Raw genomic sequence first — 14,767 nt, 5'->3', positions numbered from 1 at the left:
TAGTCGGCCCCCCACAAGCCCTTGCGCGAGCGTGGGCGGAGTCGACCTCTAGGGGCTCTACCAACTGCAGCGTCTGGTGGGGGTGATGTGGCTGAGCTCTCCGAGAGCGGGAGCGAGTGAGAAGGGAAACCGGAACGTTGAGGTCAGAGAACAAAAAACTTATTGTTGTAAAGCAAACAAGTGATCCGGGTGTCCCAGGAAGTTCGGCTCTTTCCTCCTGTGTGCCTTGGCGAGGCTCCAGCCTCCCCTGCGCTTGGCCGTTGGTCCGTCCCACTCGGGGGCGACCCCGTCGTCACGTGTTCCTCCAGGTCTTCGGCAGGAGCGTGCTTCCCGGCTTGGGCACCCTGAGCCATGGCTGCCCTCTTGAGACCCGCTCGTTGGCTGCTCGGGGCCACGGCGGCCCCGCGCCTCCCGCTCTCCCTGCGCCTCTTTGCGGGCTGCCCGGGCCGGCTGTTCTCCGTCGCCCGGGTGGCGGCGGCTGGTAGCAGGCCGCCTGCAGGGTGAGTACCGGACCCTTCCTCCTGCCGGCGGATGGACAGACGTCTGGGCTCGCGTTCTCCGGCTCAGGGCTCCCGGCAGCTTAGGCATAGTCTCCCATGCTTTGGCCGATGCTTTTGCCCGTGATTTGGGGGTAATAAGGTTGAGCGTCTTGAGAAGGTCATGGTCGAGGGCATTGGCTGGTTTCCGGCTTGCTGCTTGAGGTCGCCACCTGCTCTTGGACTGGGGACCGCCCGGGAAGCTGAGGGATTTGGGGAGGCCTGCTACGGTGGGAGCAGGTGCTGTGTCTTTCCTTAGGAGTACCCTTCCTGGGTGCTGTCCCACGCTGTTGATCAGTAACTTGCTTGTGTGTAGTCTTAGGAGGCTTCGGGTTTTCCTACCCCCCCCCCCCTTCTCTGGGGGGTAGGGTTTGAAATTTTGAGTAACCCAGGGATAGTTTAGAGCATGACATTTGATAATGCCCAGTTCGGGTTTTTGCCTGAGTTTTGTTGAATGAAATTTTCATTTAGTATTTAGGCCGACGTCATGGGTTGGGCATTGTCTCAGCAGAATAGTATAATGAACACATGTAAGACACTGTTGGGATCTGTCTAGGAATGCAAAAACAAGTTAAACACCCAGTGAGTGTCAAGTATTTGTGTGAGTACATCTTCGTGGGTTGAGGTTATAGGGAGATAAGAATGCTCATTTGATTAGTGTTCTGATCACCAGGAAAAGGAAGATGGGTACTTAGGTTTTAGCACCAGAGAGAAATTGACAATTGAATGACCTACAAAAGAGCTTTGGGGTCTAGCAAGATCTGGGAACTGATCTGGAGTGGGGAGCCGTGGACTGAGGGTGCTTCAGTTCATTGCCCTATGCCATTGGACAAATCACTCAACATCCAAGACCTTAGTTTCTTCAGGTACACAGGTGTACACAGCACCAAGGTGGGGAGTACTCAGTAACTGCTTTGCTGCCGTAATAGAAGTAACTGTCTTCGTGGGCCAGCCTGGCACTGCAGATGATTAGGTGAAGAAAATGCTTATGGGTTCTCAACAGCTTAGGTGTACACCTCCCGAGTGCTGCTGCTTGGAATTTAGGCCTGAGCAATGAACCTTCAGAAATCATTGCCTTTGCTTTCGCCACATCTCTTCATCCTTCATCTCCTAGCTCTCATTTCTTTGAGTAGAGCAGCCAATCCCTTGTACATTCCTTTAGTCCAGTGGTCCTCAGCCTGTGCGCTGAGACCCCTTTGGAGGGTTGCATATGTCAGATATCCTGCATATCAGTATTTACATTATGATTCATATCAGCAGCACAATTACAGTTATGAAGTAGCCATGAAATAATTTCATGGGTGGGGGTCACCCCAACACGAGAAACTATATTAAAGGGTCATAGCACTAGGAAGGTTGAGGACCACTGCTCTAGTCCTCAACATGAGGCCAGAGGCCAGGAATGCAGTGCTATTGTTGACTTCTCTGTAGTGTTTGGGAAACATTGAACACATTTTAGTGACAAGCTCTTGGTCTAGATGTTGAGCACATCTGGGTTCCGTTCCTGTTCCTTGCTGCTAACCTTAGACCTTCCTCTCTGTAAGGGTCTCTGCCAGGTGTCTTTGTAAAGCTGATCTTTTGTCATTCAGGGCTCAGGTGTCTCTTTAGAGGAAGCTAAACTTCCTGTGGCTCCTCTAGAAAAAGCACATCCCTTGCAAGTCTGATGACCTCCCTTTGATCCCCAGGACCCATCTGGAAGGAAAGGCTCCTGCAACTTGTCCTGACCTCCGCCTGTAGCACACACAAAAGATAAATACAAGAAGACCCTGAGCAGTGACATTACTGCACCTGAGTCTTGTCTATGACCACGTGTTCTTTTTTTCTTGTTCTCTGTTTCCGTGGTAGGAAGTAGGCTGTGGAGCACAGTACTTGGTCTTGTTCACAAAGCTGTGTGCTCAGCTCTCAGCAGGCAGTAAAGTAGTGTTTGTTTTCTTTCCTTGGACTTTGAACACTTTCCCCTACAGGCTCCTATCCCACAACATCTTTCTGTTTTGTTTTGTTTGTGTTGGTGCCCTCTGGTCCCCTGGAGTTTTAGTTACAAGCAGTTGTGAGCTGTCTGGCATGAGTGCTGGGAACTGAACTGGGTCCTTTAAAAGAACAGGAAGCGTTCTTAACTGCTGAGCTGCCTCTCCAGCCCCTTTTATTTTTTTAAGCTGTAAAACTCAGGTTCCTTGATGAATAACTAAATTACAGAGGGAAAACACCAAAAATCTTATTTAATTATCACCCAGAGAGAACCATTGGTACACCATTAGTATATTTTTCAGTTGTTTATGTGGCTGTATATTGGTTTTACTTCTTTTTTACAGAAGACGTCATGACTACCAAATCTGTGTTCTGGGCCTGAATCTCTAGCATCCTACTTCCCTTTTCCATAATGCCCCTTTCCTGGCTAGGATGGCACTGTCAGTTTCTTGTGTCTCAGGATTTTTTTTGTACCTGCCTCCTTGATACTTGTCCCCATGTTCATGTATTAGATGCTCACACACTCAGAGACTTTGCTGTTGTATGTTAGATGCTCACACACTCGGAGGCTTTGCTGTCGTGTATTAGATGCTCACACACTCAGACGCTTTGCTGTTGTATGTTAGATGCTCACACACTCGGAGGCTTTGCTGTTGTATGTTAGATGCTCACACACTCGGAGGCTTTGCTGTCGTGTATTAGATGCTTGCACACTCAGAGACTTTGCTGTTGTGTATTAGATGCTTGCACACTCAGAGACTTTGCTGTCGTGTGTTAGATGCTCGCACACTCAGAGGCTTTCCTGTGGCAGCTTACATGGTGTCATCCTTGTAGATGGCCCTTTTGTTCTCGGTGTCTTGGTCACGGTTTGACTGCTAGCACGGGCAGTTGCATTGTTTCTCCTGGATGTGGACTGTCAGTTGGGAAGCTCCCTCTGGCTGAGCTACAGATGTTTCAAACCCAACCCATCTTGAAGGGAAGGAACTCAGCTCTTCTCCCAAATCTGTGCGGCAAGTGTCACTGTTCTGTTACTTAGAAAGAGCCCATTCATGTTTATGCTTGCTTTTGTTCCTCCCTCCCCCAATGCCTCATCGTCCCCTTTCATCAACAAGTGATAAAATCCCAGAGTTCTGTTTCATTTGGAATGGATACCCCATCTCTCCTGCCCCCATCGTCCTTTTTCTGGAGTTTCTGATAGACTTGATTGCGTCATTCAGGTTCACAGTTGAGCACTCTGGCTCCAGCTGTTTCCAGGGTAAGTCTTACCTGGTGCTTTCATGGGTGTTTTGGGAATGAGATGCCTCAGCTCTTCTGTCTTCCCATGGCAAGCGGTAAAGCTACAGGGAGGGCTGTTTCCCTAGGAATCCTGTGAAAACGCAGTCTGATTATGAAGAGCTGCTGTTCAGGACTGAGACCGAATGGCTTACCAAGCTTCCAGATAATAGAGGGGCTGTGGGACTGAGTCAGGAGGGCCCACTGGGCCAACTGCCTTTGAAGGTGATGCCCATTCTCCTCATACTGAGAAGTTCCTATCTCTGATAGGCCCTCTCAGCTGCTGCTTCCATGCCTTCCTCTGATGTCCTCTTCTCAGCTCTGAATGGGCAGCATGCTGTTAGCCCTGTTAACATGTGTAACCCTGGATTCTATTACCTCTGGCACTGCAGATCTCCTTAAAGGCAAGGTCTTCATCTTAGTATTTTGCCTCCCTTGATGCCTACTTTGTTTTTGGAGTGGATGTCAGACATTTGTTCAATAAAACATCACAGACACTGAGAGAGGGATAAGATGAGTTGAAGATAAGGGGCTCTTAGTTCACCTCTGTGCTCTAGAGTGGTTCTGCCTATTCACCTTTACCTTGCTTTCCAGCTCTGCTGTGTCTGACTTGGACTAATAGGCATTACTGAGTGGGAATTATTAGCATTGCTTCATCTGTACCCAGAAGTGTGCATCTTGTATTTTTGTGTCTTGCTCTTCAGTTTTCCTTTTAGCATCTTCCTCTTTTTTGGAAGGAAATTCTTCTGGCTCTTACCTTCTGCATGAGGAGGGTGAGGGGGCTTTCCTTCCTTTCTCCTGGTGTTTTTTTTGTTTTTGTTTTTTTTTTTCTGAAGCTGTCTATGCTTCTCTTGAGATCTTAGAGTAATGCCCACGTGTTTCGGAGGAAAGATGAACTTGAAATGAAGTCTGTGTGAAAGTAGATGTAGATTGATGATTGTGGCCTACAGGTGAAGATTACGTGTCCACTAGAGTTGTCATTGGAAGAAAAGTAAACTTTCCCTTTTTACCTGACATTTTGGAATGCTCTCAGAGTCTGAACCCTTTGGGCCTGTGAAACCCAAGACTCAACCCCTCCTCTCTTTCTGTAAGCTCGTGAGTAGATGGTAGTCCTATCTAGTGATGTTGCATGCTTGTAAGATGATAATTTATTGATGTTATGCACTCATAAGATGATACTGGATTGGTATTGCACAGAGAAGGGCAGTCACATTTGTTTTTGGGAAGGAGATGGACCGACCAACCAACCATGCATGCCTGTGTGCCTGTGTGTTTCTTAATGTGTGCAGGTGCACATGCCACAGTGCGCATATGATCAGAGGACACCTTTGCAGAGCCAGTTCTCCTTCCAGCATGCAGATCCGGGGATAGAACTCAAGTCAGAATTAGAGGCAAGTGCCTTAGCCATTGAGCAACTCCCAGGCCCAAGAGGGAGCCTCATCTTTCAAGAGAATATGCGCTAAGTATCCAGCCAGGGCTTGAAGGCTAAAGAAGTCTGTGGCCAGCCGGGCGGTGGTGGCGCATGCCTTTAATCCCAGCACTCGGGAGGCAGAGGCAGGCGGATCTTTGTGAGTTCGAGACCAGCCTGGTCTACAAGAGCTAGTTACAGGACAGGCTCCAAAACCACAGAGAAACCCTGTCTCGAAAATATATATATAAAAAAGAAGTCTGGGGACTTGGAGCCCACACTTTGATCTTGTGTGGGTTTGAAATCTGTTACTGCAAGTTGATTGCCATACTGGCTCCATGATTGGCTGTAGCGGGGCCTCAATCCAGAGGAGGAGTTTGAATGTGTTGGATCTTGACAAAATAAATGTATTTAGAACGTGAGAAAAAGACAGGATGGCCAGTTAGGGACAGTGTTGGTACTGCAAACTTGGGCCTCAACTAGCATGCAGAACTGAAGGTTTTCTTTTCCTGGAGAGAGAGCAGGAGGTTGGTGAGAGTGTTAGAACTGAAGAGTAGATTTGGAGGTCAGGACAAGTGGGGTCCATTAGAACAAACCCTTATGCAGACTGCCTCTCTGCATGCATTGTACCTGCAGCTCACTCTCTGGCCTGAGAATACAAGCTGGGAAATGGAAGCTTCTCACTCAGATTGTGCTTCCTGATTCGGAGATAGTCTTGAATGTGTTTTAGATGCTGAAGGGATGACTTTAAGATAGAAAGTTATTTTAGGCCATGCGATCGTGGCGCATGCCTTTAATCCCAGCACTTGGGAGGCAGAGGCAGGTGAATCCCTGTGAGTTTGAGGCCAGCCTGGTCTACAAGAGCTAGTTCCAGGACAGCTAGGATTGTTACACAGGGATACCCTGTCTTGAAAAACCAAAAAAAAAAAAAAAAAAATGATGTGTACCTATATACACAAGAGTTCAGGTGCCTGCACAGGCCAGAAGAAGGTGTCAGATGACCTGGAGTTGGCGTTACAAAACGTGGTGCTGGGTGTTACACAAGAGCTGTATGCGGCTCTTTGTGGCTGAGCTATCTTTTCAGCTCCATAAAAATGTTTCTCAAAACAGCAATGGATGATATATTTGAGTTTAAAAGTTAAAGGCCATTATAAGCACCTAATGCGTGTAAGACTTTGAGATGGTTAGAGAATAGTCAGTGTCATTCTGATTGTATAGATTCTGAAAATCTTGCTTCATTTCCACACCATAGGGCCAAATCTGGTTAATGCATCCTCCAACACTTCCTGCCATAACTAAGAGAAGGGAGACAGCCTTTAGAACTGAGAAGTTGGGTACAGAGGGGAGATCTAGACTGCACAGAATTGCCGTTTTAGGACCGCAGCTGGGAGCAGGAATAGCAGGGCTGCTAGTGGCCTTTCTGCTCTAAGATTCCTAGTCTTGTCAGAAAGCATAAAACCACGTTGGGAGAGAGCTGAATTTGGCAAGGCTTTTCAAGGAGAAAATTCATTATAGCTTAATTTTACAAAAGGTTTAGAAAAAGCACAAATTTACTGAGTGCTTTTCATTAAGAGAGCTGTTCTTGGCGGATGTAGGTGGTAGTGGTGGCGCACACCTTTAATCCCAGCACTCGGGAGGCAGAGGCAGGGAGTCTCTGTGAGTTCGAGACCAGCCTGGTCTACAAGAGCTAGTTCCAGGACAGGCTCCAAAACCACAGAGAAACCCTGTCTCAAAAAACCAAAAAAAAAAAAAAACGCTGTTTTTATTTTATGTGTATGGTGTTTTTGCCTACATGTGTATTTGTTCACCATGTTCTTGTAGTGCCCATGGAAGCCAGAAGAAGGCATCCCTGGAACCATGTGGGTGCTGGGGATTGAACTCTGGTCTAGAAGAGCAGCCAGTGCTCTTAACCACTGAGCTATCTCTCTAGCCCTTAAGCTAACACTTTTATAACTTTATTTTGTCTTGAGCAAAAATGTTAATAAGAAAAGATCTAAATTTGATAGTTACTATTTTTTTTTTTAAATTTTCAACAAGTAAACCTATTGAAATGGAAAATCTTTGCCTAAATGCAGTCTCAAACCCATCTTGACTAGAAGTATGTTGTAGACTAACTACATGGTCTCAGTTAATACTCTTGTAAGGGAAATACTGTTATCCTGAGTTAAAAAGTATTTGTTTAGTTTTGTTTATGTGTTTTCCCACATGTTTATCTGTATACCACATGTGTGCCTGGTGCCCATAGAGGCTAGAGGGGGGTGTCAGAATAGAACCCCTGGAACTAGAGTTACAGCTGGTTGTGAGCTGCCACATGGATGCTGGGAACAGAACCTGGGCCCTGAAAGAGCAGCCTGTGCATTTAATCACTAAGCCATCTCTCTTACCCTGTCCTCCTAAGGTTTAAGCATAGAAACTTCTTGGGCTGCTCTAAGATTGTCTGAGACTGAGTAATTTATAAGAAACAAACAAACAAACAAAATCATTGTTTTTTTTTTACAGATTTGGAGGCTCCCCATTTTCTAGTTGTTCTTCTCTAGGGTTAATTTTGACCACTTTGCAGTGTGTCTGTGTCTTGCTTTGTGCTTGGGTGATGGCTCTGGTGCCGCATGGGCCTGTATTGAATAGTACTACCCAAATCAAGGATTGCTTCTCTCGTCACATCTTTAACTAGCTTTTTCTGTGATTTGGGAAATACTTGTTAGTTTTCTCAAGTGTAAGTTGGGGGCTATTATAGTAATTTGCTACTACTTAGTATGCATTAAAAAGTAATTATTAATACACCTTTTGGCCTGGCAGTGGTGACACATACCTTTAATGCCAGCACTCAGGAGGCAGAGAGAGGAGAATCTCTGAGTTTGAGGACAGCCTGGTCAACAAGAGTGAGTTCTAGGACAACCAGGACTGTTCCACAGAGAAACCCTGTCTCAAGAAAAACAAAAACCAAAACAACACCTTTTGTCCTTTATTCCTATTCTTATCTTTAACCCTGAAAGTTCCAAAGTTACTTTAAACCAACTCATAAACCAGAGAAGAGTTTGAATGTGGAGTAAAGAATTTAATTGAAACCAAACCATGACAAATATTTTAAAAATCTACAGTTAGAGATTGGGCAGAAATTCTGAGCAGATGCCTCACTGGAGAAGGCAGAGACTTCATGAAAGTTTGCAAAATACCTAAGAGTTCCTAGGTCATTAACAAATTGTAAATGAAAACACTGATGAGCCACCTCACCTGGAACAATGACTACTTAAACCAAAACACTGAAAACTGAATGCTCGCAGTGGTAGAGAAAAAGAGCTCTCAGCTGCTGCCGTAGGAGCACACACTGCGTAGCCGTTTGGAAAGCTAGTTTCATGGCCACTTCGAAAGCTGAAAGTAGACTTCACACCAAGTATTTACCCAAATGAGATCAGCACTTATGTTCTCACAATAATTGCACACATTGGCAAAACCCAAGGTTAGGAACATAGGAGAACAGTGGCTTTGGGGGTCTGAGATCAAACCCAGGGCCTTTTGCATGCGGAGTGCACGCTCCATCACTCAGTTATGCACTTAGCTCCTACAGTTTTATTTTTAGACTCACCACTGACTGGTAAAGAGGTCTATGTGCCAGAAAATGTGGTTATCATCTTGAAGGCATTTTCTGAATTAATGTTTTTAGACATAATGCTTAGCATAATTTAGTGGCAACTAAAATTAAGGTACTCAGAGCAGATTCCCAAGAATTGAGTATGTTAAAAGTGAAGTACTTGAGAAAGCCTTTCAAAATTACATGTCAGTTTACTTTTTTAGGTCTGATATTTGTAAATCAAGTTCAGTATTTATTCCTATAGTATGAAATACCTCTGCACAGTTTAGAAGTTTAGTTGTATATTAGACTGTATTAATATTGATTTAAAGAGTTGCTTGTTCTGGGGATGTCAGTTAGCTTAGTTCATAGGATGCTTATTAGCGTGGGTCCCATCCCTATACTGCATAACCCACAGCATAGGCCTGGCATGACAGCAGAGTTGAAAGCAAGAGAATCAGAAGTTCAAAGTCATTGTTGGTTCTCAGGAAGTTTCTGGCCAGCCTGAACTAAAAATGGCCCTGTCTCAAAAAACAAAGAAAGAATATTCTGTAGAAACACGTATCATTCTCATCTTAACTAATTTCTTCTCTGACAACGGTTCCTACTCTGGAGAGTTAGGGAAGTGTACAAACTGTGTGTTGAAAATGCAAAGCTGTGGAATTGAGATGCTTTGGTCTTGTTAGACAGGCGGGAATTAACGTGGGCTTGAGTGGTCCTGTAAAGTCAGTGCAGAGTTTTAACTTGGAAGAAACTTTGTTGTCTGGTTTAATAACTGATTTAAAATTTAAGTTCATATAAGCTTAAGCCGGGCGATGGTGGCGCACGCCTTTAATCCCAGCACTCGGGAGGCAGAGGCAGGCGGATCTCTGTGAGTTCGAGACCAGCCTGGTCTACAGAGCTAGTTCCAGGACAGGCTCCAAAGCCACAGAGAAACCCTGTCTCGAAAAACAAAAACAAACAAAAAAAAAAAGTTCATATAAGCTTATGCCAGAACAAAGCCATAAAGGTAGTTTTGGAATTCGGAGTGCAGTCTGCCCTTTTGTCTCATTCATACAAGTGAGAAGAGCTCGTTGATGAGCTGCTTTGTTTTCCTTCGTTAAGGAAGTATAATTTTAGCTTCTTAGTTTGAAGTGATTTCATGTAAGGTTATCAATACACCCAGCATCAACTGGAGTTTTACTGTGTGTGTGTGTGTATGTCTGCACTTGTGCACGCACGTCTATGTGTGTAAAGCAAGTCAGAACTTTAATTTGTTGTCAGTTCATAGTTCTCTTAGTACTTTTGCTGTTGCATTGCAATATTAGGTATTTAGTGACTGTCAGAACTTGGCGTAAACTTGACACAAACGATGTCTTGACTAGATAGCAATTTACTTAGTTTGTTACTAATTGTGTTCAATTTTACAGAGAGCTTCCAAGCCAAGCCAGATTATATGCAATTGTTGCTGAAAAGAGGGATCTTCAAGAGGAGCCTGCTCTTGTGAGAAGAAATAACAGTCAGTTTGATTGGGCTCTAATGAGACTGGACAATTCTGTCCGAAGAACGGGCCGCATTACAAAGGGACTTCTGCAGAAAGTCTTTGATAGCACGTGTCGCTCAGGTATTTCAGAGTTTCTCTATAGGTAGTTGAAGTTTTTCCTGGGTTTCTGGAAGCTCATTGTGGAGAGCATCATTTGATACTAAGTGTCAGTGTGACTAGATCCTCCTCTCCTTCCAGATCATCCAGGCAGAGTTTGCAGTAACATGAAATATTTCAGTTAGAGTCCATTTCAGAGTCAGCAAGTAAAAATAGCCATTTGCTTCCCCTGCTTTCTAGAGTTGTACAGCTTCCATGATAAACTGTAGTAGAAGGCACCAGTTTTCCTGCCATGACCACAGTGAAGACTGGTTGTCATTTCTCTTTATTCCAGTCAGCCTCTGAGCGGGCAGATGGCTTAGGTGTTGACTAGTCCTGCAGGAGCTGCAGGTCCTTCACTCCCAGGCTCTTCTCCTATCTCCTGACAAACACAAAAGCAAACGTACTACTGTGCAATTTTGTGTGTGTTTTAGGAAGAGTCTCCCGGAGTCTGTTTGTGGGCATTATTTCCTTAGGGAGCAGAGCTTCTAATGATGAGGTGTAACAAAGAGGTTCCATGACAGACGGTCATGTTCATTGAAAGACCGTAACTTTCTGATTTACTCAGTTCTTCAGCCATTGCCACAATTAATTTTGGAACTTTTCATTATCACCCTTCCAGCCCTTCCCATCCTTTCCAGTCCTAGACACCCACAAGTAAGTCTATTTTCTGCCCCTTTAGTTCCTTGCTCTGGATGTACTTACAGATGGAGTTAGACGATGCGTGTTTATTTTTGTGTTGTCTTAAAGTCCAGTTTAAGGGACATGGAGATAAAACTTAAACATGGTAATATGGGTTCTTTATCTGCTTTGTATCCTTCCCATAAGGTGCTAAGAGGCATAGCCTTTGAACTGTAGCAAGCACTGCTTAGGAATTAGATTCTTCTTGAATCCATTAGTCTTAGAGAGTATGTGGATTTTGTAGTCTTAGATTTCTTAAAGCAGTCTGCTGCTAAAGATTACAGTTCTGACATTTAGTAGTGTTATGGAGTGCTGGTCTTTGGGTGCCCTCTTATCTTTGGTGAACTGAGGGGTGGGGCTTGTGGATCATTTAATGGATATTTTTCTTGATCTCTTTGAAAAGCCTGAAGATGGTCAAATAATTTATAAACCTTGGCTGAAGCTTTGCTGTTTACCTCCTCCGTGTTACTGGTCCTGTTACCTGCATCTATGAACTGTTTCTCTGCAGGTAGCCCAGGTGGTAACCAAGCCTTGCTTCTGCTGCGCAGCTGTGGTTCACTCTTGCCTGAACTGAGTCTTGCAGAAAGGACAGAATTTGCTCATAAGATATGGGACAAACTTCAGACGTTAGGTATGATTGCTTTAGTCCCTGACATGCGTAAAGGCATAGGTATTTTTTTCTCTTCCACTGAATGTGTTCTTCATGTAAGTTATAAGTTGTTTTTTTTTTTGGGGGGGGGGGGCGTTTCGAGACAGGGTTTCTCTGTGGTTTTGGAGCCTGTCCTGGAACTAGCTCTTGTAGACCAGACTGGTCTCGAACTCACAGAGATCCGCCTGCCCCTGCCTCCTAAGTGCTGGGATTAAAGGCGTGTGCCACCACTGCCCGGCATGTAAGTTATAATCTTATTTTGTTCTAGGGCTTCTTGATTCAATACTATTTGGCAATATGTTTATATGGTGAGTTATAGGGACATTAAGAATAAACTAGTTTTCATATCATGAATTAGAATTTTAATAAGTGAAAAAAATAGATATTTGGGCTATCTAATTGTAACTCAACTTACAGTATTATAGTATTGTTAGAATTTAGGAAAACATGCTCACATATAAAAGAGGATTCCACTGTAACGATTGGGTCAATAAATTATGGAGATTCTCTGATAGCGAATCGTGAGTCTTCACATACTGGTGAAATAGACGTAAAATTTACGATGCTGAGCAGTGTGCACCATGTGCCACCATCCATAAGCAGTGCGTGTTCTTTATGTATGTGTATCCACTAGAGTGAAGTCTTTCTGGTCTGGAAGGGTGACAAACACTGGCTCTAATTTTTACTCAATGCATTTGTTGTTGCTGTTAAGACAGGTTCTACTGTGTTGCCCTGGCTAGTGTGGAACTTGCTCCCAGAGAACGCCTCCCTAGTGTTGGGATTAAAGGTGTGTGCCACCACACCTGGCTAAGTGCCTTTTTTAAATAAAAATTTGAACCAGCTGGGGCATGGTGGCTCATATCCTTAATCCCAGCACTTGGGAGACAGAGGCAGGCAGCATTCTATAAATTACAGGCCAGCCTGATCTACATAGTGAGACCCTGTCTAAAAGAAAAAAAGATAAAAAATTCCAAAACTGAAGTTTTGAACCATATAACATTTAATATTAAAAAATAAATAATTGAAAAGACCATGATAATGGGTATTCGTTCCTGATTTTTCAAGTCCTTGAAGAGTAGAGGAAGTTTGTTCAGCGAGTTAGAGCTCTAAAGCCGCAGTGTGCAGCAGCGCTGTTGCTCTGTGGAGCCGAAACGTCAGGTCGCAGTAGTCCGCTGCGCATACTAAATGAGAAACCCCACACTCTTCTGATTACAAAATCTTCAGGATCCAGTAGAGGACAGTGACAAGCACAGAAGATGTGTAGACTAGCCTTTGCCGTGTAACTGTATGAAAAAGCGGTAAGATGAGGATGATCTTTACTTCACTGCTTTGAATTTATTTATTTCAAAAATTGAGTATACTTATGTATATATTGGATTCTACAGTGGGGAAGGATTTTAAGTATAAAAATAGTAGGAGTGTGGTAATGAATTAAGTATAAAAATGAGAAGTAAAAAATATTTTTTGAGAATTTCATTTATGAATACTGTATTTGCATTATCCCCCCTTTCCTCTGATGCCTTTGTGTTGTCACCCCTCAGATTCACAGGCTCTTCTCTTACTGTCACACACTTCTGTGACTGTATAAAGACAAGCTGCTGAGTCCGTTTAATGATGCTCGTGTGTGCTTTTAGGGCTGGCCACGCCTTTAATCACAGCACTGGAGAGGCTGAGGCAGGTGGATTTCTGTAATTGAGTCATGACAGGGACATCCTGTCTAAACAAACAGACAAAAAACCGAGACCAGAGAGAGGGGGTAATTTCTAGGACTAAGTGCAAAATGTTAATTCATTCAAGTGTGTGCAGTCTGTGGCCCCAAGATCACATGTGACCAAGGATGGCTTTGGATGCAGCTAACCTCATTTGTAGGTGAGAGTCATACTGCACTGCCAGAAATAATATCGTTTGTAGAGTAGGCTGAGTGGTATCCTAACAGATGTGACCTTAGGTAGTATACACATTGGAAGAAGACAAGGACATTGCAACATGGGTAAACAATGCTAGCAAACTGGCAGTGGTGTTCAGATTCAAGGGGGAACAGGTCCTTCAGGCAAAGGCTTTGGGTGACCTGGTAAAGATTAAGAAAAATTGCCAACGGTCCTACTTTATAAAGGAATTGTAGTCCCAGTTCCTCTGCAGCATGTGAGGGCTGCTTCATAGAGGAATGGCTCTGTCACTTAAATGCACAGGTGCTATCAGCGTGTTCTCACGTGAAGACGGCACTGTTTCCTAAGACAGCTGCCATCAGGATCTGCAGTGTCATTGTGCTAAGGATGTGATGGTAAATGCTTTTCTAAACATCTGATTTAAATTTCATTTGTAGGTACTGTGTATGATGTCAGTCATTACAATGCTTTACTTAAAGTGTATCTTCAAAATGAACATAAATTCTCACCTACTGATTTCCTGGCCAAGATGGAGAAAGCAAACATTCAACCTAATCGAGTAGGTAGCTGCTGCTGTGGGTGCTGAGCAGCCACATACAGTTCTGCTGTTTTCCAGAAAGATGTTTATGTATGAAAGTGTTAAGCTGCCCATTTCATTGGCAGGTAACATACCAGAGGCTTATTGCTGCCTATTGTGATGTTGGAGATATTGAAGGTGCCAGGTATGTATTTTTTATAAATGTGGGTTATTGTTTAATTTCATTTTATTTTATTTTTTTATTTTTTTAATAATTTATTTAACTTTATTTTATGTGCATTGGTGCAAAGGTGTCATATAAGATGCCCTGGAAATGGAGTTACAGACAGTATGTGGGTACTGGGGATTGAACCCAGATCCTCTGGAAGAACAGCCAGTGCTCTTAACCACTGAGCCATCTCTCCAGCCCTCATTTTATTTTATTTATTTTGTGTTTCTGCGTACGTGTGTGTGGACATGAGTGTGTAAATCGAGAGAACAACCTGCAGGAGTTAGCTCTGTCCATCATGTGGATTCTGGGTTCAGTTCTAGGGATTAAAGTCCAGTTGCTAGGCTTGACCATACTCTCCTCTACCCAACAAGCTATCTCATCATCATTAAATGTAGTTTTTACAAGTAGATTTGCAAATTGTATAACTATAAAATC

The 14,767-nt window shown here is 43.9% G+C and overlaps 1 protein-coding gene across 1 annotated transcript in view; it reads left to right on the top strand.

Moving 5' to 3' along the window:
- The first annotated feature begins 302 nt into the window (after window positions 1–302).
- Window positions 303–14,767, top strand: part of Lrpprc (leucine rich pentatricopeptide repeat containing) — an 82,600-nt gene continuing 68,135 nt past the window's right edge. The window contains exons 1-5 of the mRNA XM_041631059.1: window positions 303–500; window positions 10,159–10,352; window positions 11,557–11,679; window positions 14,021–14,142; window positions 14,247–14,305. Of these exons, the coding sequence (XP_041486993.1) occupies window positions 352–500; window positions 10,159–10,352; window positions 11,557–11,679; window positions 14,021–14,142; window positions 14,247–14,305 (647 nt within the window). The 5' untranslated portion in view covers window positions 303–351. The remainder of the gene's footprint in view (window positions 501–10,158; window positions 10,353–11,556; window positions 11,680–14,020; window positions 14,143–14,246; window positions 14,306–14,767) is intronic.

The sequence above is a fragment of the Microtus oregoni genome, unplaced genomic scaffold, assembly GCF_018167655.1.
Source record: "Microtus oregoni isolate MIOR12 unplaced genomic scaffold, Mior012 000036F_ref0000092, whole genome shotgun sequence".
NCBI classification, from domain to species: domain Eukaryota; kingdom Metazoa; phylum Chordata; class Mammalia; order Rodentia; family Cricetidae; genus Microtus; species Microtus oregoni.
This window is presented reverse-complemented; position numbering and strand designations above follow the sequence as displayed.